Source organism: Ovis canadensis, chromosome 20 (genome assembly GCF_042477335.2).
Source record: "Ovis canadensis isolate MfBH-ARS-UI-01 breed Bighorn chromosome 20, ARS-UI_OviCan_v2, whole genome shotgun sequence".
NCBI lineage: Eukaryota > Metazoa > Chordata > Mammalia > Artiodactyla > Bovidae > Ovis > Ovis canadensis.
Genome location: NC_091264.1, coordinates 25,191,262 through 25,216,447, shown reverse-complemented (window position 1 = coordinate 25,216,447; position 25,186 = coordinate 25,191,262). Strand labels below are relative to the sequence as shown.

The following is a 25,186-nucleotide window of genomic DNA, read 5'->3' as shown; positions in this document are numbered from 1 at the left end:
GTAATCAAAATACAATACCTACCCTGTGAATTATGTCGGCTGAATGTATATACTGTGAAAAAGCACACAAACACACAAAAATAATCAGTGAAAGAAAAAGTTATCTCCAACCTCCTATCATACTATATGACATATCTGAAGTGCGTTTTTACTTTTTTATGAGTCAGTAAGAATGTTAGGATTAAGAGTAGGATTAGAAATCAGAACAAGTAATTCTCAGTAGTCTATACTCTGACCATAACTATGATTTCTATACCATCAACTCTATTCATAGAGCTGCAGTATGAGTAAAATAGAGCTTTCAACCTATTTTCTGTTGGGTGCTCTAGAGCACAGTAAGGACTCAAAGCTGCTAAATATTAAAGCTGGTTTAATTTAAAAACATTGTTTATCTGCCCCTTCCACAGGGGCAGAAAACCCCTTTGAGGATATCCCCCCCCCCTTCTAACCCTCAAATTAACCCCTTTGAGGATATTTTCAAAGTTTCAACATGATACTCAACAGATATCAGATACCATCGAAAATTATTATTATTGTTTAGATATAATAATGAAGAGACCTTAACTCTCAGACATACCTATGTAGAAGTATCAAGGGGGTGGAACGATATGAGGTCTAGACTTGCCTTAAAATAATCCAGAGTTTAGGGGAGTAAGAAAGGAACAAGATTAGCTGTATGTTGGTAACTGTGGTTGCTGAGTAAACACAGGGGTTCATTACACTATGATTGTACTTGTGATTATTGTATTTGAAATCTTCCATAAGAAAAGTCTTGTTTGTTTTCCCTTAAGCCCTAAATAGAAGGGAAAGAGGAAGAATTCATTTCTGAAAATTATTAGTCTGTACCTTGAGACCTCTGAGAATCTGGTAGATAAGGAACTGAACGTGGTCATCTGTAAGCTTCTGACATTTCACAATGTTGTTCAGATCTGCTCCCATGAGATGGGTCACCAGGTACCTAAAAATTAATGGAGAGTTACACAATAATCCAGAACCTTAAGAAAGCTCTGATCTTCATGAGACTATCAGAAGTCCACTCAATAAGTACCACAGTGACAGCTAAAAGCTTAGTAACTATTGATGGGGGGCTCATTTTCAACATCACTGTTCTAACTTTACTGCCTGTCGTCTATTTTTCTAAAAATGTTTATACTTGTTTCAACTTGCCATCTTTTCCTAGGTTCTCTAAAGACAAGAAAAAAAAAAAAAGCAGGGACTTCCATGATGGTGGTGGTGGTGGTGGTGGTGGTGGTGGTGGTGGGGTGGCGGCTTCTCTGGTGGCTCAGTTGGTAAAGAATCTACCTGCAATGCAGGAGACCTGGGTTTGATCCCTGGATTGGGAAGATCCCCTGGGGAAGGGCATGGCAAAACGGCATGACAACCTACTCCAGTATTCTTGTCTGGAGAATACTATGGACAGAGGAGCCTGGCGGGCTACTGTCCATTGGGTCACAAAGAGTCAGACATGACTGAATGACTAACACTTTCACACTTTCTGTGGCGGTAGAGTGGATGAAAATCTGCCTGCCGATGCAGGGGACACGGGTTGGATCTGTGGCCCAGGAAGACCCCACATACTCTGGGCAACTAAAGCCTGTGAGCCGTAACTACCGGAGCCTGCGGGCCTAGAGCCTGTGCTCCACAGCAAGAGAAGCCACTACAATGAGAAGCCTGTGTATCACAACGAAGAACAGCACCTGCTCACCACAAGTAGAGAAAGTCCTAGCAACAAAGACCCAGTGCCACCAAAAGTAAAAATAATTATTAAAGAAAAAAAGAAGAGATGGAGATTAGAATGACATACGTGTTTGCATCAGTTTTCTTAAAAATGATATTATTGCATGAGAAATGTACACTATAACTAAACGCATGGCCATATTTTCAAACCGACTGTTACATTTTCCAGTTCATATTTCAGGGTCTAAAATAGGAGTATCGTCAAATAAACTTATTTACAAAACAGAAACAGACTCACAGACATTAAAAACAAACTTATGATTACCAAAGGCAGGGGGGAGGGATAAATTAGGAATTTTTGGATTAGCAGATACAAACTACTATATATATCTGAATCACTTTGCTATCTACCAGAAACTATATTGTAAATTAACTACACTTTGGTTAAAAAAATAAAAAGTATCTTTAAATTTTCAAATTATAACTCTCCTTCTGTTTTAGGAATGACTGGAAAAAGGATGCTGGCCACTGACAATATTCCTGCACTTACTTTAATGAAATATTTTATCTACAAGTAAGTCAGGCATTCTAGAACTTCTCACAGGTGCGGCGCTGGGTATTTTTTTATCCTGTCCTCACATCACAGGATTAGGGAATGATCACATTCAAGCCCAACAGGTTTACCACAGATATTCTAGATGCCCTACCCACTCATCAGTGTATCACACTATGGGAACATAAAAACCACAGTTAGTACTAAACAAGTGGAAATTTAAAAAATTCGGTTAGGTTTTATTTACTAAAAGAATCATTACTCATTCCTGAGGCAGAATGTATATCAGCTGAGCTATTAAAAAAGAGGCTAATTTCATTCCTTTTCAATTACTATTTTTTTTAACATGTTTTTTTGTCTGTTTGTTTTAGGCCACCACATGGCTTATGGGGATCTTAGTCCCCCAGCCAAGGACTGAACCCAGGGCCTTGGTAATGAACGCATGGAGTCCTAACCACTGGATCACCAGCGAACTGCATTTTTATTTTTGATAAATTTGGAAGAAAAGAAACCAAGCCAGCAATTTAAATATACTATTAATGTCTTACATGGCTATATATGTGTATGACCTGTCTTCACACACACCCCACTATATTTATTACTTTCTCTCCTCAAACAAAAATTTTTTTTTCTATTTCTTAATTTCATTGTTCGGCTATTATGGTCAGTTCACAATTTCATAAAGAGCAATAGGACTCAGCATAGATGTAACCTTAAGTAAGATTTTAGCACTTCATATATATATTTTTTATTTAAAGATTCTTAATTAATTATTTATTGTATTTTTGGCTGCACTGGATCTTTGTGGCTGTGCCTGGGCTTTCTCTCGCTGCAGCAAGCGAGGCCTACCCTCTTTAGTTGCAGCGTGCAGGCTTCTCACTGCGGTGGCTTCTCTTGCAGAACACGGCCCCAGAGCACAGGTTTAGTAGTTGTGGTGCACGGGCTAAGCTGCTCCGTGGCATGTGGAATCTTCCGGACCAGGGATTGAACCCATGTCCCCTGCACTGCAAGGTGGATTCTTAACCAATGGACCACCAGGGAAGTCCAGCACTTCATATTTTTAAAACTTGCATGTTTGTTTATATTGCCTTGAGGAAAGATAACTCTAAATGTCATTTAAACTATGCTGGATGTTTTGAAATGTTTTCCTCAAGGTTGTTCTGACTTAAGAGATGTTCCAAGCTCAACATAACATAACCAAAGGCATTAGTGCTTATTCTATGCCAACCACTATTTATTATGCCTGTGTCTCATACACTCTTCCCAACAATTCTGTAAGTTTTATTAGTATTACCATTTTGCAAAGGAAGAAACACAGACAAAACAAGTATATATTATCTGTTCAAGGTTAAAAGAGTGGTCACGTCAGGGGCTGAATCCAAAACTGTCTGATCTCAAAGACCACAATCTTAAATCACGGCCCATACAGCCTCCAAGTTCTTCTAGATGACACAGAATTTTAGTCAAGAGAATGATTTAAGTTTTACAAATACTGCAATAGTCCATCCTAATCAATCACTGTATTTTTAATCCCAAATTGATACATAATCCAGCAAATATGAGAACACTGTGAAAAACTGGTTAATACTGTGGAAATAAGACTTCCTGCAGAAAATCTGGAATAATAGTTGCCATACCCATAATACCAATTATAAAAATTTGCAAGACGCAGGTTAAGGAAAAGGGAATCCAACTTTTGTTTTATAAGACTGTTTTGCAAATAATTACATTTTATGACACTGAACAGTGAGAGGGTTATTCTTTCAACTTTCAAAAATATTGTATTTTTGAGGAGAAAAGGTAAACAGAAGAAATGCTGGTCTGTGTGATTCTAACTAGAATCTATCTTAATTTGCCTTGAAATAAAACCTAAAGATCTTAAGTCTATAATGGCAGAGTTAGTTCAGAAAGGTGTTAAGCAGTATTACCAAAGCAAACATAGTAATTTTAAGTCTAAGCATTGTGTTTAAATAGTTACCAACAAGTCAAGAAATTCTATACAGTCAGAAGACCACTGACTGCACAGCCTGAAAGAGAGTATGCTTTTGGTTGGAATATTCCACCACTATGTAATTCCCTTTAAATGCCCTTCCATCAGAGACCGCATCCATTTTATCACTAAAATTTCCAGACAGCGAGAGACTGTCAAGACATTATGTAAGTACATAAGGTTAATCAGTCTATACAGTAATAATTGTCAAACATTGCTGCTAGGCTCCAGTCAAACCAACTGAACCACATTATTCGTGGCAGACCTGTCTGGCAAGAACTAACCTAATCACTACATGTTGTTTCCACGAAGCCCAGAAGACCAATCTAAGACAACCAATTGTCAAATTCCAACTCATCACATATAGTAAGGTTTTTGAAATAAATTTTGCAACAGTGGACAAAAGCAAGTGTCATGAAAAGTTACTGAATGCTTATGGAAGACATGCCAACTTTTAAAAGTAGTGAACAAGGGAGTGCGATGAAAATGTAGGTAGGCACATTTTAAGTAAGTCAATCCCAAAGGAGCATTAATAGACGCCACATAATTTCTATACTATTAGTCCCTGGGAAGCAAATTTAATTACATTTTAGTCAAGATGTGCCTATTATAGTTGGTGTTCATACATGCATACGTGCTAAGTGGCTTCAGTCATGTCTGACCCTTTGTGACCCTATGAATTGTAGCCCACCAGGCTCCTCTGTGGGATTTTCCAGGCAGAATGCTGGAGTGGGTTGCCATGCTTTCCTTCAGGGGATCTTCCCAACCCAGGGATCAAACCTGTGTCTCTTACATCTCCTGCACTGGCAGGCAAGCGCCCCCTGGGAAGCCCCACTGGTGTTCATACACTTCCAATAATTAAATCCAACCAACAGCTGGAAAGCTATCTAGTTCCCCCACATTTAAAAAGGAATTAAGTAAGTAGGACTTTATCAGGCTGAAGGCTGAAAATATGATTTCACAGCCCGATGATACAAATTCTGCTTGCCACTTTTCTTGGGAAGATGGTCTCCTTTAAACTATGAAAAGCATAAATGATCATTTCTCAAAGTAAAATGTACTGTAACAACAAAAAGGCAGAACTCTACAATACGTGGTTTCCAGGACTCTAGACAGCACTCCTTTCAGAGCTTCGTTTATTAATCGCTTCTTGGAAAACATACAGCTGTCAAGACTCCTACCCTACTGCCTCCACTCCCCCGCCTTTAAAGCATAATACAATCAGAAAGAACCTATGTAGAAAAAAATCTATAGTTTGGCATTTCTACTTCTGTCAGCCCTATTTGACAAAGAAATTATCAGAAAGGGAAAGAAGCATATCCATATTAAAACAAAGTATTTAAAATAATCACAAGGATTGACTATTTGTAATGACATGCTTCTGAAATACATCCAGTGATTCTTGGATGAAAACAGCAGATAGAGTGATTCTATAAAAATGAAAACTAGATCATCTCACTCTTCTCAAAAGGCTTCTCTTTCACTTAAAGACAAACTTCCTTTCAGCAGCAGATAAACCCACACATGAACCAGGATCTTGTTCCCAGTAATCTGTCTCCTTCCTTCACCTGCTTCTCTCCGCTGCTCTCACGTGGTTCCACAGTGACCTCACTCCAGCCACGCAGGCCCCCTTGCTGCAACTCCAATGCAGCACGCAGTCTTCTGCCTCAGGACCTTTGCACTGGCTCTTCCCTCTGCCTGGAATGCTCTTCTCCCACATATCTACAAGTCTAATATTTGTACTTCTTCAAATTTTTCCTTAAAATTCACCTTCTCAATCAGGTCTATCCTTACCACCCCTTTTAAAACTGTATCTCTTGCCCTGCCCTCACATGCCCAATAATTCCTTTTCCCTGTTCTACCTTTCTTCTTGTCCATAGCATTATGGCCTGCTAAATGCTATCTCATTTCCTCCTTTACGTGCTCATTGTTTACTGCTATCTATCTGTACAATGTTCAAGGAGGACAGGGCTCTTTTTTGTTTGTGCAGTATCTAAAGTACCTAAAAACACTGTCTAGCAGATATCAGGCACTCAATTACCACTGAATTGAATGACCCAGAACAACTCATATAGCATTACTAGTAAAACCAGGCAAGGGCATATCTTATTGAGATACTCACGCCAAAGATCTTATCTGGTAAACAGACCAGACTGTTCTAAAAGCACCAGCAGCCAGGTAGGCAGCTTAGCCAGTTTATTTCACAACAAACTACTCTCCTCATTTGAAATGGAGATTACTGAAAGGTGCCCCCTACATTACCTACAACAAACAAACCAGACTCAAAATGTTACCGTATGGTCTATATTCCAGGATAAAACAAAAAAGTTAGTCAAAAGAGAATGCACTGGGCATGCGTTCAGACAACTAGCTTGCCAACGAGTCATCAACTAGAAAGCACAAGGTTATTCATTCATTCAACTGCTCCATCAACAAATCCCTATTGTCGAGCACTGGGAGTACCACAGTGGAAAAGATGCAGAGTTTAGACGGGAGGAAGGCATACATACACGTGCAACAGAGCATGATTAGAGCTATAAGGGGGTGTCAAGGAGCTGGAGAACACACCAGGGAGGGCTATGACCCAGGGTTATGAAGCAATTCATCAGGGAAAGTTTTCTTGAGGGTCTCAAACTGAAAGCCAGACCTTGAAGCTGCTTTACCTCTTTACAAGAGCTAATCTGAGAAAAACAGGGCATCTTACTGATTGTATCAGACAAAAATGAAATGGTATTTTCTTAAAGGATGCATAATCTGTTTAGATTTCAAAGGTGAGTCCGTGATGACACCTACATGCTCTACCAACTCTCTATGCTCATTTTAGCAGACCTCTCTGATAAGGATATAAATTTTAAATATAACTGTCAATACAGCTAACTCATTCATCTTTCTCCCAGATTGCTTCTGTTCCTGTATTACCTATCTTGAGCATGCAACCTATTTTCTTTTTTTTTTTTGCAACCTATTTTCAAAGAATAAGTATTTCTGTAAGTTCAAGCCACTGGGCTAGGAATTTCTTTCAGTGATGGAGGAAAGCCCTATTTCCAAGCAGACAATGCCAATTAGTCAAATTAGGAAAACAACTCTCCTCTGCTACACACATACACACATATACAAAATCAGAATTTAGTAACACAATGTTTATCCAAGAACAAAGGAAAAATTAAGGGTTATCTACTCCTTTAACTGTCTCCATTTCACAGAAATCTCTTTTTTCTGTATAATTTATATATTTCCTTCTTTGACTATCTGGAATATGTTTCAAGCTCTACACACAATCCTTACTCATCTGTTTCTTCAAATACAGTTATTACCTTCTTTAAAGGTTTTCCTCCACTAAGGTTCTCTCATGGTCTGAGATCACTTAAAACCCTGTACACTGCTATGACAGGGTACAATTTGGCCAATTTGACTTTGTCTTTTAAGTTATTGTAGGTAAGCATTTATGCTTCATCTTATTATTGAGACAATATGCAACTAAAGGCCTTTAGTTTTGACATCATATCTATTCAAGAAGGATCAGCAAACATCCAAATAATAGAGCTCCAGATCAATAAAAATGTAGTTAGAAATAGAGCCAAAAAGAATTAAGATATGTACAATTTTATTTGTGGTGTTAAATAGTTCAGTTCATCTCTCTCAATTTCTGAAAATGTATAACTACTAAAGACTCAACTAGAAAGAAAATAAACTCCCTGCTCTAATAATAGAGCTTACAAGCTAGAGGGAGAAGACAGAGAATAACAAACACGTGATGATAAAATCTGCTAAGAACAAAGTAGCATAAGGAGTAGGCCCTCACAGTACAGTGTTTCAGCAAGGATGGTGAGGGGGAAAAAAGCTTCTGATGAAATGACCTTTCATAGAATCTTGAAGGAAATGAAGGAGCCAGTCATGTGGATATATGGGGAGAGTGTTTCAAGTCAACACCAGAAACCCAGGCAAAGGTCCTACTGAGAACATGGATGTCTGTATTCAGGGAAGAACAGAGAAGCCAGAGCGGCTAGAACGGAGAGAGTCAGTGGGGAAAGTACTGGATGAGGTCAGAGAGTGTACAGGAGCAAAACTCACGCAGGATCTTTCAGAACTACCACCCTCTATTTTGTTTGGTCATTTAACAAGAGTCTCAACCTATCATCAAGGATCACGTCTGTTTTATTTGCTACATTCTCCAGAGAATGAATACTTAAATATAAATCTAGAAATGTCCTTTACCTATTCAGTATAATCAGCAACTTTTACACTGATACAAAAGGCTACACCTAGTGGTTGAACAATCATTTTTAGTTAGTGGAAGGTTAAATAAACTAGGTAATTATCTGTCCATTGGCTTTCACTAAAACAATGGCTGCTGACTGACCCTGTTATAGGTCTTCTGCTAAATCACAGTAGAATCGAAAATCTCACTTCCACACCTCTTTTCACCAAGAGAGATAAGGAACTGTAGCAAGGGGAGTAACAAACCCTGGATGGAAAGCTGTAAAACACGGGGGGAAATGGCAGAAAATAGTATGCAAACACTTGGCTATTTCAAGATTCTGGATTTCTACTGGCAAGTAAATATTTGCAAAATGCATAAGGCATATACACGGCTTCCCTTGTGGCTCAGACGGTCAAGAGTCTGGCTACAATGTGGGAGACCTGGGTTCGATCCCCGGGTCAGGAAGATCCCCTGGAGAAAGAAATGGCAATCCACTCCAGTATTCTTGCCTGGAGAATCCCAGGGACGGGGGAGCCTGGTGGGCTGCCATCTATGGGGTCATAAAGAGTTGGACACAACTGAGTGACTTCACTAAGGCATATGCACGCCACCTCCTTCCAAATATTACCATCAAGAAGCAAACAGAAATGTCCAAATGATAGCTAATCATTAAAAATATCTAGCTATATCTTATAAAATTTTGTTATCTGTACAACCATCACATGGCAGTCAAGAACAACTTGGTGGACTCATCTTCTAACTCCACATTTTCCAAACGCCAGGTTTATCTATCAGATTCCGTAACTGAACATCCTTCTAACGATCAGAACTCACCACCTATTTATCATTCCCTTCTCAAAAGTATAGTCTTACAGATGAAAGTATGCAGGGTGCCTAAATTAACAAGAAATTTAAAATTCAGTAAAAACTTGAAGTGCATGATAAATGAAAAGTGCTAACTGAAATGTAAAGAAACAAATACACATAACACATGATTTAAAGCCAACTATAAATATGCAAAATAGAGATTTTAATTAGCACAGAAAATTCTTGTTCAAAATTACTGCCTGCTCTAAACATGGCAGCCTGCAGAATCATTTGAGCCTTCAGTCTGATTTGGCCAAAATACTGGGTCTTTGTTTATGCTATTTTAATGTGCATTTGAATGCGTTTAGGAAGTGCAAGTATTGTGTTGCATAACACTGAGCCCAGGTCATGCCAGTTTTCTAAAAGTATTTAAATCTGCACACTCTGCAACTGTCAGTGAAGATGTCTGACCTCTTGTGCAAATTCCGAAATGACTTTGGAAAACACTGAAATAACCACAGTCTTAAAAAAGCACTAATTTTTTTCTCAGTGATACATACATCATAAAAAGATAACAATGAAACATTTCCCAAAGATATCCTTTAGGTTCATCATTATATTTTCAGAGATTCTCTGAGATTGAAAACACTTGAGAAGTGAACCGCCCCAATTTTCATCCTTTTACAGACATTAACGGGGACCCAAAGAGGCAAAGTGACTTGTCCAGGGTCTTACAGCCAACTCTTAAACTGGTTCCAGAAGTGTCTAACTTATTTCCCCTAACAAGATTTTGATTTCATCAGGGAAAAGACCAGTGTTTCTGATTTTCCTGAGCCCTGTTCTAACACTCTGCTCAGCAAGTATTCAACACACAGTACTGAGATTCGCTCCCAACAGGTGAACTAAGATCTTGTTTATAAAGAATCATGACCCAAATCACACAGTGTTGTATGTCAGTTATATCTCAATAAAGCTGGAAATTAATAAGTAAATAGAACCTCACTACCATTAAGTAGAAAGAATAGATTCCTGCTTGGTATCTGTCGAATGAATGAAGAAATAAATGCAACTTCTGTTCAATGGGCATGCTTGCAGTCAATGGGCCTTCAAATGGATAAAGAGCCAACAGGCCTTACAATGGATAAAACTTAACCTCTCAATGACACAGGAAAAACAGGCTCATAATCCAATTTCATATGCCTGAGAGAGGCAAAATACAGTATTAGCCCAGGTCAACAAATCAATTCCTTTCTTAAAAAATGAAAATAATCAATCCTCATCACACCTAACATTTTGAGCTAGGGCTCAATTCTGATTCAAATGTTTTCCAAGTATATTATTAATACTTTAGCAATTTTTCCACACGTAGAATACAAAAAATCATCATTCCTAGGGTAGTGAGAATACAGTGTAACATATTATAATGGAATGACATTATACATTTGTCTAAATCCACAGAATGTACAATACTAAGAGTGACTCCTACAATAAACTATGAATTCTGGGTAATTATGATGTGTCACATAGCTTCATTCTTGGTAAAAAAAATATATATTTTTTTTACATATATCATTCTTGTTGAGTGATGTTGATAATGGGGAAGGCTCTCAATTTTGTGGTAAAGCTAAAGCTGCTCTAAAAAATTAATTCCTCAAGAAAAGTAAAAATTAATCAAGGTTAAAAAAAAAAAAGCAGCACTGCAATATTCCCTTTTCCAAGCACAGTCTACAGCAGGACTCAACAACTTGCAACTCACGTGCCCCTGCCTGGGGGGCATCCCGTAAGGAGGCTTTGTAGTAACGTCAAGCAGGGCTCAGGAAGCACAGATGTTCTTAGTTATTATCTTTTTCCCCCCTCCTTTGCTTGAGTCTCAAACTTTCATCAGCAGGATCAAGGTTAATGTGGGTGGGAGTTCTTGCACTTAGACCAGATTCCCCTTTTCTCATCGTCTACTCTCAGTCAAATCACATTCCAACTAACCTCAAGTGGTGGGAAATTTTTTGTTATCTTTCCTCCTTCTCTATTTAATATTCTACATTTCTTTTCCCCTTTCATTAGACAGAACACACAAGCTCCAACATAGTATATCTCCCCCACCCGCGAAGCTTGCTCTCTGGGAAATGGGCACCTGGCCTAGGATAAGGGAAGGAGAAAGGGACTCAGGATAGGTGGAGTTAAGTTCATCCTCGGCATCAACAGAGAGTAGAGGCTGTGGATGGGCAGCCAGGATCTGCAGTTTCTCACAACAGTCATCCTTTCCAGTAATACCAAAATTTCAATAAGACAGAATGTGTAACTCTGAATTCAAGGTGTTCCTTCCCTCTTATGGTATAGCGTATCTGTGAATTGGGGACCAGAGGGAGGTATGCTAATTCAGATTTCAGGAAAGGAGCAATAGAGAACTCACACAGGTGCGACTCCCACAATACCTTCTAGAATCTATCGTGCATTCACACATGTGCAACCAGGGCATGTGAGAGCATTACTGCCCCATGTGAGGGCACTCTTGCCAGTGGAGTCAGGAGCCAGCAAGTAAATGCTCCCATCTGAGCGGCATTCCATACAGCTTTCTACAAGACCTTGGTAATTCTCATCCCAGCTGCCCACAATGGTGACCAACTTAATAATGTATCCTCATAGCAGCTTTCTCTCCCTCCCTGTTTCATTCTCCTTAGACGCTGACTACTGGTTCCTGAGAATCTCAGGCCCCGCTTTCCAGGTGTCCCAGGCTAAAACAATAGAGATGGTCACAAAACTGGGACAATCAGCACTATCTATCAGCTGTCTAAACTCGCGACGCTGGCCCCTTGTCCCTGAACAGAAATATAGTACCTCGAAGATCAGCATGTATTTCCCATAGGGTAAAAGAAATGGAAGAAACCATATGGAATGGGGCTCCACTACATTTCCTGATGTAAACATGTCCTTTTTAAAGCTAGGACACATGATTTGAGAATAAAAATCACGCTCAAAACTCCCTATACTCTTCACCATGGAATTCTTACCAGAACCCACCACTCTCTCTCCAAATAGGGCACAACGTGCCTGAGATGATGAAAATACGAATATATGTATCACCCAAATACACTCTTCTGTATCCATCCCCCATCCCCCAGAAGAGCTGGGCGACAGGAATAAGGAATCTAAATCTAATACTGTAAAGTGGTTCAGGAGTAAAAATGGGCTGGTAATCTTCAAACTCTAGCTGAGGAAGGCAAACACAAAAGATTCACTCACACATCATTGAATTCCTCCAGAGACCTCGCAGGTGTGAAAACATCCAACAGACCAATCACCTGTAATAAAACATAAAAATCAAACAGTAAATAAATATTGAACTTATCCACCAGCTCTCAGTTATTTTAATAGGAAATAATTCTTATTAAATCCTGCTCCTAGTTCAGTAACGTCACATCCTCATATACTTAATGACTCCAATTCATTTTTAACCCAAACTATGCTTTTGCTTCTTACTTGTCAAACATAACTTTTCATAATAAACCATTAAAATCTTCATGTCTTTGGAATTTAGTCACATGTAGCCATTAGCTTATCAGGAAGCAAAAAGATTTAGGACTCAGCTTACACATGCACTAATAGTTTAACGATTATCAGAAAACAGTTGTGCTTCTACAGCTGTTACTATAGTTTCATTTTTCTTTTTAAAATATTATTAGTCAATAAAAATTACTATATAATCTTCAAAACTGACATTTTAAAGCCCCAATATGTCCTCTCAGTATATTCTTGGTACTATTCTTAAGATCATTTTTTTAAAAAAATTTATTTATTGGGACTTCCCTGATGGTCCAGCGGTTAAGAATCTGCCTTCCAATGCAGGGAACTCGGGTTCATTCCCTGCTTGGGGAACTAAGATTCCATGTGCTGTGGGGCAACTGAGCCCTGGAGCCACAGCAAAAGATCCCACATGCCTCAGTGAAGATCCTGCCTCAACTACGGCCCAGTGCAGCCAAATAAAGAAATATATACTTTTCAAGTTAACTTATTTACTTTGGCTGCCCTGGGTCTTCACTGCTGTGGGTGGGCCTTCTCCAGCTGCAGCAAGCGGGGGCTACTCTTTGTGGCAGTACCTGGGCTTCCCCCTGCAGCGGTTTCTCCTGTTGCAGACCAACAAGAAGCCCTCGAGCTCTCAGACTGCAGCAGCTGTGGCTTGCGGGCTGCAGACCGAGGACTCAGAAGTTGTGATACATGGGTGTTGTTGCCTCGCGGCATGTGGAATCTTCCCTGCTCAGGGATGAAACCCATGTCCTCTGTATCAGCAGGCAGATTATTAACTACTGGACCACCAACAGAAGTCCCAAGGTAATTCCCTTAATCAGTATCAGGTATTTAGATCAGACTATAAAAATGGAAGGAAAAAAAAAAGCTAACTTTACACAAAGAAAAAACAAAGAGCTACTTAAGACTCAATAACCCACTGTCTCTGAGCAGTTTTTCTGGTCATGGATTTATGCTGATTAATCCGCTGGAGAAGGAACAGGCTATCCACTCCAGTACTCTTGGGCTTCCCTGGTAGCTCAGCAGGTAAAGAATCCGCCTGCAATGCAGGAGACCTGGGAAGATCTCCTGGAGAAGGGAACGGCTACCCCCTCCGGTATTCTGGCCTGGAGAATTCCATGGACGATATAGTCCATGGGGTCGCAAAGAGCTGGACATGACTGAGTGACTTTCACTCATTCAATCCACACTTACCATACCCCTCTTCCCCAGCTCCTCCTGAAACCCAGACGACTCATTTCTACAAAGCTAGGCACTAAGAAGGCAAGCAAGACACATAATTCATGTGTAATATACCCAGCAAGATTTAAGAGTATCTGGAAGTGAAACAAACAAAAGCTAAATGGCCTTCATGAAAACTGACCCATAACTGCAGACTCCTTAGCATGCTGCTCTAACCAACCAAGCTAAATAACGGCTCTAAAAGTAAAATACACTAACACTCAAAATATAATCATGAAAAAGAGCCTTCTAATCAGAAAGTTATGCCATTCAACCAAATACCAATTTTTAAAACTAATTTCAACTACAGACTGAACCCAAAAGGGAAACAAACTAAAAAAAGGCCCTGGAAAGCCTTTGCATCTTTTTCCAAAGGAAAGATAGTTATCAATCATCTTCTTATTCAGACAACTGTACATAAGAAAACCAAAATTATCTACAATGGTACTATCCATTATCACTAACACTAATATTTTGAGATACTTCGATTTTTCTGATGTACATAAACTAAACTGGAGTAATACTACGTATGATTTTATACCCTGCCTTGTCACTTAACATATGACTATTCTCATGTCCTCAACTGTTTTTCAATCGGGTTTCCCTGGTGGCTCAGTGATAAAGAATCCACCTGCCAATGCCAGAAACATGGGTTTGATCCCTGATCCAGCACAATCCCCCATACTGTGGAACAACTAAAACCATCAATTGTTCAATACTCAGCCTTCTTTATGGTCCAACTCTCACACTCGTGGGCTTTCCTGGTGGTTCAGTGGTAAAGAATCCGACCTCCTATGCAGGAGATGCAGGTTTGATTCCTGGGTCAGGAAGATCCCCTGGAGAAGGAAATGGCAACCTACTCCAGTATTCTTGCCCAGGAAGTCCCATGGACAGAGGAGCCTGATGGGCTGCAGTCTATGGGGTTGCAAGAGTCAGACAAAGCAACTAGACTCACACCCTTACATGACTACAGGAAAAAATCATAGCTTTGACGATACAAACCTTTCTTTGCAAAGTTATGTCTCTGCTTTTTAATACACTGTCTAGGTTTGTCTAATGAGCAAGTGTCTTTTAATTTCATGGCTGCAGTCACCATCTGCAGTGATTTTGGAGCCCAAGAAAATAAAATCTGACATTGTTTCCACTTTTCCACAATTATTTGCCATGAAGTGATGGGACCAGATGCCATGATCTTGTTTTTTTGAAAGCTGAGTTTTAAGCCAGCTTTTTCACTCTCCTCTTTCACCCTAATCAAGAGGCTCTTTAGTTCCTCTTCGTTTTGTGTCATTAGAGTGGTATATCATTTGCATATCTGAGGTTGTTGATATTTCTCCTGGCAATCTTTATTTCAGCTTGTGATTCATCCAGCCTGGCATTTCACATGATGTACTCTGCATATAAGTTAAATAAGCAGGGTGACAATATGCAGCCTTGACGTACTCCTATCGCAACTGTGAACCAGTCCATCGCTCCATGTCCGGTTCTAACTGTTGCTTCTTGACCTGCATACAGGTTTCTCAGAAAACAGGTAAGGTGGTTTAGTACTCCCATTTCTTCAAGAATCTTTCAGAGCTTGTTGTGATCCCCACAGTCAAAGGCTTTAGTGTAGTCAATGAAGCATGTATTTTTCTGGAATTCCCTTGGTTTTCTATGGCTGTTGGTAACTTGATCTCTGGTTCCTCTGCCTTATCTAAATCCAGCTTGTACATCTGGAAGTTCTTGATTCATATACTGCTGAAGCCTACTTGAAGGATTTTGAACATTACTTTGCCAGTATGTGAAATGAGCACAATTGCAGTAGTCGGAACATTCTTTGGCATTGTCCTTCTTTTGGATTGTAATGAAAACTGACCTTTTCCAGTCTTATGCCCACTGTTGAGTTTTCCAAATTTGTTGGCATACTCAGTGCAGCACTTTCACAGCATCATCTTTTAGGATTTTAAATAGCTCAGCTGGGATTCCATCACCTCCACTAGTTAGTAATGTTTCCCAAGGCCCACCTGACTTCAAGCCCAGTATGTCTGGGTCTAGGTGAGTGACCACACCATCATGGTTATCCGTCATTAAGACCTTTTTTTATAGTTCTTCTGTGTATTCTTGCCACCTCTTTTTAATCTCTTCTGCTTCTGGTAGGTCCTTGCCATTTCTTTTACTGTGCCCATCTTTCCGTGAAATGTTCATCATATTTATGGAGTATTAATCATAAGAAAATACTATAAAACAAAAGTTTCCCAGCATTAAAGTAGATCAGGGGGACATTCCATCATCAATTCATTTCTTATTTTTTTAAATGGAAATTTACTTGTAATTCAAGTTATATTTTAGACTATTTGCTTACTCTTTCTGCCACTATATGCTTTCAGACACTTTAAAAAGTAACTTAGGAATTAAATACTTTAAAAAGACATTTATAATGCAAATAATCAGCAAATATCTCAGATGACAGAGATATCTGAATCACTGTTCTATAATGATCCAACAGTTAACAGACAGAAGTTAAACATCTTTATTAAACTGACACAACTCAAAAATCACTTTAACTCAGTGACCAAAGACAATTATTTAATGTATTTAACACAAAACACAAAAACCACTTGTTCTATCGCAGTAAGATTAAATCTAAGACTCCCAAATAAAATTTATAATAGGATTCCCTTAATCATTTTTAAATTTTAAAATGCACAGATCTCCAGGCCCTTAACCAGGCAATAACAACTTAGCAAAAGGATCCAGCCAGCAGGCTGCTTCCCTTTAATCTGCCTTAGACCAAGTGTTAATGAGATCAAGGTCAAAAGTTCAGTCAGGAATGGGCCAGGTTAAGTTTGTCGCGAATAACTCTTACCAGTTACAGAGGACATTCCCTAGCTCTTGTAAATCCATATGAAAATTATATATGTCATACATTATCACTAATAGTATAAATAAGATAAACTATGAATCGTAAGTCAGAGGCATTTTTGTGTAAAAGATTGCTTGGGTACCTGGCACCTAAAAATTCTATTTGGTAGCAATACTTAAAATTTTCCAGAGTTTTAAGTTGCTGTTGTTGCTGTTGTCGTTGGAGGCCTAACAGTGAGCTTGGGACAGTGGCCCAGACCAGTTATTTTTAAAAAATGAAAGAAAAAGGAAGAAGAAGATAAAGGAATTCCTCTTACAATCTTCAATTAAACTTGTAATTGCATCTCATCACCGTGGCCTCTTCGTTTCTACAAACACAGAATGGGCCAAATGTAACCAGCCCAATATCATATAAGAAACATTTCAAAGGATCTCAGAACAGAAAATTAAAATAGAAAATACTAAATAAGGTTGTTTTGGTGATCATTAGAAAAGCCAAGGCATGGATTCAGATAACCCAAAATAATTTTTTTGCCATAAACACTGGCTTAAAATGACCATGAAATAAAGCAGAACAATAAATTATAGTGCTGGTAATCTTCTAAAACAAGACGTTCTTAAATTAGCATAGGCAACATCAGTGGGATCCTGGGGCCTCTTGGAGGTGCTTTGGGGTTCCATAAATGTTTGGCTTGCATTCCACTTTCAAAGTATTCTTTATATTTAAAACTATGACAGTGTCTCTGTCACATTTATTAACATGTAATGAAAAACAGCACACATAATCAACTGTGTTAAAAATATATGTAAAGCCATCAGTTAAGCTGCCAGGCCACCTTGATTTTATGCAGACTTCGGAATGAAGCTTCTCCAGCCAGCTCTTTCCACATATTTCAACTTCTTATAAACATGTCACTGATTAGGAAGGCTGCAGCTCTGCACTGAACTTTTTAAAAATTCAAGTTTGCACATGAATGCACAGATAAAATTACACCTAGGAAAGGAATTTGTCTGTGGAAAACAGGATTTTCTCAATAGTATGCAATTAAAACATGAAAATAAAGAAGAACTCCAAATTTAAGTCACCATGCTCTCAATTTAAAAGAAATCTGCACTTTGTGAAACAAATGTATTTTGATACATTTTTCTTACTCTGAAGACAAAAAAATTCAATAACTGAAACAAAAAAGTCCGAATAGCCAGGTAATTTCTAGATTGTGATTTTCTTTCTACACAGTAACCATCAAATGATTCTAAAATCTCTATGGCCATTGTTTCTATAATGCTACAAATTTTACAGTTCCTTTCATACAGCAATCACATAAATCTTTTTAAACCTGATTTTGAAATGAAAAATGAGTGTGCTCAGTCAATTGTTTTTTTCCCACTTTCCTCTAATAATCCAATTGCATTCATTTATTTATGCTATTAGGATTTATAAGCCCTCCTTTGCAAGATGGCATTGTTTTCAAATTTCCAGACAGACAGCAAAGAAAACATTATATTTAACTTAAACAATGTCTGTGTCACATTTATAATATTAAATTATCTAGAAAATAATACCCATTCAGTGAACCTAAGGCACTCTTCCTCAAACTCCTCCACTGAAAACACCCATAACACCACAAAATACCATGGATTCCCATACTCTGATAATATAGTCTTAAGTAAAACAAGAATACAAAACTTCTTTGTAGCAGTTTCTCTTAAAAATTCTTGTGAATTTTGCTTTATCTCATAATACTCATTTTTATTAAAAAAATTTTTTTATAGGCTTTCCCTGTGAAAATCTTTAAGTAATACTCAAACTCCAGGAAGATGTACCAATTCCATCCCAAGTGTTTCAGTAGCTACATGACATAATGCAGTGGCCTCTAACACTCCAGTACAAGAAGGATGGTCCAAAGTCTAATGTACTCTAATGCATTTCCATTTGTAGTAATTAAAACACAACTCTTCTAGTCTATTAAACAGCAGAATTTATCCAGCCTTAAATTAATAACTTACATTTTCATGCTTCATATGTTTAAGTAACCGCAGTTCTCTGTAGGTTCTTTTGGCATGAATAATGGACTGAAATGGTCTGGATAGCTTCTTCACTGCGACGCGTAACCCAGTTTTTGTGTCAAAAGCAGCACTAAGGAAAAAATAAAAATAAGAAATTCATCATTAAATGTTCTCTAAATATATCAAAATTAGTATTTATTAGGCTATTTGATTTCTACATTAAATGGGCTTATAATAAAATATAAAATAACTATGAAAATAAAACTTAAAATGACCTATAATCCCACCATGCAAAGTAATCTGTTAATCATTTTTTGGTGTTTCCTTCTTATCTTTTCTTTTCTATGCATCTAAATCAAGGATCAGCAGACTTTTTCAGTGAAGGGCGAGAGAGGAAGTATTTTAAACTTTGTGAGGCGCAGGGTCTCTGTCTCAACAACTCAACTCCATGGCTGGAACTGGAAAGCAGCAGATAATACATTTTTAAATGGATGTGGCTGTGTCCCAGTAACACAAAAATAGGCAGCCACCTGATCTCGACGAGCCAACAGATTGGGACAAAGAGCTGGATTCCGCCCGCCTCCTGGCCGAGGCCTCACTGTCTCTCTGCCACCAAATGCTGCCTGATCAGAGACCTTGGAAACCATCATGTTTTCAGGACAGTGAGTTGGCATAAAAATTTCTTTATGAAATACAAAGTATTTGTCACTTTCTAGAAGCTCAGGTAACAGTCAGGAATAAGTTAACATATCTCTGACCTCAGGGAATAGGGTGAGAGGGGAAGAGCAGAATAATAAAATAAATTTCAAATAGTGATGAATGCTATGATTAAATAAAACAGAATAATGGGATAAAGAGCGACAGAAAGCTGGTGGAGCTAGGCTACATTAGCTATGACGTTGAAGGAAGTACATTTGAGCTCGAGGGAAGTGAATGATAAGTAGCAAACGTGTAAAGATATAGGGGAAAAGAGCCTCAAGCAGAAAAATATTATTAACGTTTACTGAGTCTTTATTATCATTCCCCCCACTTACAGATAAGGAAACTGAAGATCAGAGAGATTAAATAACTTGCCCACAATCACAAATCTAGAAAGCAACAGTGCAGGAAGTCTGGACCCAGAGCTCACGCTAACCACCACTTTGCTATGCTGCCTCTCAGAAGAGCAAGGGCATGCTGGAATGACAGGAGAAACAGCCTGTGTGGGCAGAGCATAGGGAGTACGGGGAGCTTGGAAAAGAGTAAGGTCAGAGACATAGGCAAAGGCTGGACCACACAGGACAGCTGCAGCAAGAAACGTGATGTGTATTTTAACTATTTTTAGAGACTGTACAGGCTAATTCCATCATGTCTCACTCTCCTGTTTATCTCAATCTGTAATCCGCACATTCAAGACTTTCTGATTATCTACTCTCACCAAACTCTCTGACTATGCAATGGCTCCAGAAGTTCCCCTCCCTTCACTCCCAAACGCTTGCACTATGTCCCTGCCTTTCAAATCCCAGTGTGTAATAAACTCCAGTAAGTCTTCAACTTCCGAACTTTTCCTCCATCTCCTCGCTTTAACTGGAGCTAGGCTGTCCCTTGAAGGCACTACTCCTCTGACAGCCATGCCTTAGAGTGGACTCTCTCGTATCCCAGGTGCCTCACGGCTAGCAGGTGGGGTAGGTGTTCTCCTTGCCAGCTGTTTCCCCTTCCAGGCCATAATTTTCCCCTTGATTTACAAAAGCTCCTGCTCACCACCATCCTTCCCTCTCAGTTGCTGTTATCCACTAACTTGGAATTTTCCATCACTCACTGAAAAGTTGGTTCCTATCTCAAAGTCTCTCTCCCCTCCCAACTTCTGTCATCATTCTTGGCAACTTCAGCATCCAGGTGGAGGGTACAGGCAACTTCCTGGCCTCTCAGTTTCCTGGCCTCTCCAGGAAACTCCACCCTGTCCAAGGTCATCCAAACTCCACCTCTGCGGTCACACCCTGGGCCTCTATCACCACCAAAAGCTGCCTGCCCACAAAATGGTGAGTGACATCGCAAACTTCCTATGCCTTTTACTTTGCTCCTATTAGCTTATTTGTATCCTGACTACAACAATTCATTGACTGTTTCTATCCTTCAGCCCTCGCCTCATTTCCCTTCTCGCCTGCCTTAGACTGTATTCTCTTATAAAACTCCCTACCCTCTCTGACATACTCACCCAGACAAACCCTAACTTTGGATGATCTTAACTATTTACTCTCTCTGTCGAGAATCCAAAAACTGTGGTTGAAGAAAAAAGAACGCACGTACAGCATGGTTTCGTTCTTAATTTCTGATCTTAATCGCAAATACGGCCCCCAGTGCTGCCACTTCTCTACTAAGTCCATTTTTCTACTCAAACTCCATCTGACACTATCTTTCTCCTCAAACCTCCACTCACCCTCCTCCCTCAGGAGCTGCTCTTTGTCTTCACTGAGAAAACAGAAAACATCAGAAGGGACCTCCACCTGTCTACCAGTAAATCTACCTACACACCCTTCTACATTGGGACCCATCTTCTCTGCTTTTTCTCTTTCTGTGACTAAGGACACCCTCCCTTCCTTACAAAATCCAAGACCTCAATACACGCCTTGGTGCCATCCTCCTCATATTCTCAAGAATTCACTCCTTCATCCCCTTTTTCTCTTTACTCTCATCTTCACCTGGATCATTCTCATCAGTTAAGTATGTGCTGGTTATTTCTCATTCTCAACCAACAAAAAGTTTCCCTTGAAACCTCCCCATCCCAGCTAAAATTCCCCAGCAGTTCTCAAAGTGTGATTTCTAGACCAGCAGCACCAATGTCACCCAGGAACTTATAAAAAATGCAAATGCTCAGGTGACATCCCAGAACTACTGAGTCAGAAACTCTGAACCCTATTTTTTATCATGCTGACCACATAATTCTAACACACAGTGAACTCTGAGGACCACTAATCTATACCTCTGGTACTCCAGGGACCAGCAGCATTGCATTATCTGGCGGGTCTTTAGAAATGGAGATTCTCAGGCCCCAAAGTAGAATCGCATTTTGACAAGGTCTCCAAGTAATTCACACACATCTGATGGTTTGCGAAGCACTATTTCCTCTGCTTCCTTCTTTCCTCAATCCACTGGACTGAAACCTCCCTTCTCAGGTCGTTAATGACCTCTAGTACCAAATGGCCCCTTTTCTGGATTAGCAACTGACACGGTTAACACTTTCCCTTTCTCTAAACAACTCCAACCTAGGGTCCCTGTCAGCACATTCTACAGTTTTTTTCTTTATAGTATTTATTTATTAATTTTTAAATACTTATGTTTTATCTATTTGGCTGCACCAGGTCTTAGCTGGGGCACCTGGGATCTTTAGTTGTGGCCTAAGAACTCTTAGTTATGGAATGTGGGATCTAGTTCCCTGTCCAGGAACAGGCCCCCCGAACTGGAGTGTGAAGCCTCAGCCACGGGCCCACCAGGGAAGCCGCTCTCCTGGTCTTCTCTGACTTCCACAGTAGCTCCTCCTCTACGGTCCCTCTACTCAAACTCCGAATGCTGGAGTTCGTTAGCACACAGCACCAGGCCCTCTTCTGTGTTCTCCTGGGGTTCTCGTCTATACCCATGACTGTAAATTAAATGCCATCTACATATTGAAAACTCCCAAATCTACGTTTCCCACTGAAGTCTCTTCCCAGAAGCTGACTACCTTCCTGGACAACTTAAATTTCGCCAAGTTCAGAACACCCAGGTTCCTCTCCCTGCCTCCTTTATCTCAAACAAACAGACTTTCCATTCAGTTGCTCAAGCTAGACATTTAAAGTGTCATCCTTCATTTCTCCTTTTCCTCCAGCCTCCTGGCCCCATCCAAATGCATCAGAAAGTCTTGTGGTTTTCCACCTCCAAGATACAACTCAAATTCAACTTCTCTTCATTTTCAGTGCTTCCATCCTAGTCCAGGTCACACTCATCAGCAGTTTGTCTTCTAATACTCATCTCCCTGCCTCCTGTTTTACTCCCTTCTGAAGTACTCTCCAGCTTCCCAGGTGACTCAGTGGTTTAAAAAAAAAAAAAATCACCAGCTAATGCAGGAGACACAAGAGGCGTGCCTTTGATCCCTGGGTCGGGAAGATCCCTTGGAGAAGGAAATGGCAATCCACTCCAGTATTCTTGCCTGGGAAGTCCCATGGACAGAGGAGCCTGGTGGGCTACGGACCATGGGGTCGCAGTCAGACACAACTGAGCACGACACACACGATGTGCTCTCCACCCCACCCCCACCTAATACAACCTTCTAAAAATATAAATTAGATGACACCACTCCCCTGCTTCGAATCCTTCAAGGAATTTCCTGGGCATATAAAATAAAACGGACATTTCCTGTCACAACCTACGAGGCCCAGGCCACCTGACCACCAATAACCACTCCGGCTTGTTCTATGCAACTCCTTCCATCCCCTCACCATGTTCTGAACACGCTGACTCCCTTCAGTTCCTTAAACTCCTCACACAGGCTGTCCCTGTGCCCTGAGATGCTCTTCTCCCCCACTTTCAACTCTACTGCCCGCCCCCCGCCGCAGCGGAATCCTTATCCTTCAAGCCCTGCCTTAAAAGTGTCTAAGAGACGTTTCTAAGTCATCGTAACCCCTCCAGCAGCCATGCTCTGCCACAACAGCCTCCTTGTTCCCTTCCTTACCCCACGTGAAGGGACAGGGGCCCTTTCTTCTCCCGCTCCCCTTGTTCCTACAAAGCCAGCAAACAGGACCTTCTCCCTTCGTGGAAGTACCAACTAAGTTACACTCCTCTCGGAAGCCCTCTCAGGTTCTCCTGAGACTGGGAAAATGGCCATTGCTCCTGTGTGACCCGTCCTCCTCAGCTCTCCACCTCAAAGTCTTGCCTGCCTCCCTGTAGGCTGAGCGCTTTCTCCCTCTCCTCTGCTCGGCAGCCTGCTGGTGCCTCCAGGAGCAAGCAATACCACAGGTTTCTAGATGACCTGCAAATTCAATTCACTGGGGAAGAAAGAAGATGCCCGTTTGAGCTGCCTGTCCAGGTCATTCTCCGCATCAGCTGTTCAATAATAAAGTACATATTTTTATCTCTATTTGTATCTCTATTTGACTTCTGTATCTATTCAGCAAAAGGAAGGCTAGGGTTAATCAGTACCCTGCAAACTTCAATAATCACAATTTATTACTATATGTTTACCTACCATCCAGCAGAGTGGTTAAATAAAGACTGGGGCTTTGGTATTAAGACTACCTGAATTTTAATTCCAGTTCTGCCAGTTAGAAGCTATATAACCTTGAGGAAGTTAATTAATTTCTCTCAGCCTCATATATAAAATGAGGATAATGTTTACATCTCATCTGTGGGATGTTTGTTAGGATTAACTGTGATAACTTTTGTAATAGGTTTAGAAAAGGGCCTGGTCCATGGTAAAGTTCAAATATTAGACATAATGATGTTTGTCTTTTCCACTCATCATAAGCACCTTGCAGGCAGAAAGGGTATTCTGTTTTATTCAGTTCTGTATTACATAAGACTTAGAGTAATGCCTGGCTCATGGTCCAGTCTGAATAAATGCTTAATGAAAATATAAAGTGAAATATAAAAGAAAAAACTTCAACTTTATCATCTGGCCCTCAATTCTTATAAGTTCAATAGCATTCAACAAGAAATTGATATTAATGTTAAAAGCTTACATTTGTATTGAGTGTTTATTACTGTTAGGCACCAGTTTTAATTTTTACATGAATGAACACCTGCATCACAACTTTAAAGAAGACATTATTATTATTTCCATTTTACAGATGAGAGGTTGACTAAAGTACCTACACAGACAGAAAATGGCAGAGTTGGGATTCAAATCCATGTGTGAGTTTCAAGCATGAACTCTTTAGCCACTATACCGTAACAGAAAAGCAAGTTCAACTTAACTAACAGTTCAGTTCACTTGAAATATATTCTAATTGTATGGACTCTGTTTCTTTTCTAAAATGTGTCCTACTATTATTAATTGCATCTCATATGGAAAAAGTTTTCCCGGTGATCTTACATTGAATTTACAATAATGTTAGTGAAAAGTATTTCATAAGAAATAACTTTTACTCAATATATATTACTTTATAAAGGGGAAGTTTTTAATCTCTATAAGTTATACTACTTCCTGTGACTCTGAAACACTAGTCAATGCTGTGGTATCTCATAATTACCAAAAATCACTTCCTAGGTATTTACTGAAATTTCTCCTTCATGAGATTTTTTGTGGATACAAAAGAAACATTAAACATAGTATACATAGTACACACTGACATCACAGAACTTCACCATCAAACTACTGCGATGATGAAACATACCGGAAAGCAAAGAATGCCCAATAATATAG

The 25,186-nt window shown here is 39.6% G+C and overlaps 1 protein-coding gene across 1 annotated transcript in view; it reads right to left on the bottom strand.

Moving 5' to 3' along the window:
- Nucleotides 1–25,186, bottom strand: part of MAPK14 (mitogen-activated protein kinase 14) — a 75,703-nt gene that overhangs the window by 27,675 nt on the left and 22,842 nt on the right. The window contains exons 4-7 of the mRNA XM_069564222.1: nt 18,814–18,943; nt 12,466–12,524; nt 847–958; nt 23–52 (exon numbers count right to left, since the gene is read on the bottom strand). Of these exons, the coding sequence (XP_069420323.1) occupies nt 23–52; nt 847–958; nt 12,466–12,524; nt 18,814–18,943 (331 nt within the window). The remainder of the gene's footprint in view (nt 1–22; nt 53–846; nt 959–12,465; nt 12,525–18,813; nt 18,944–25,186) is intronic.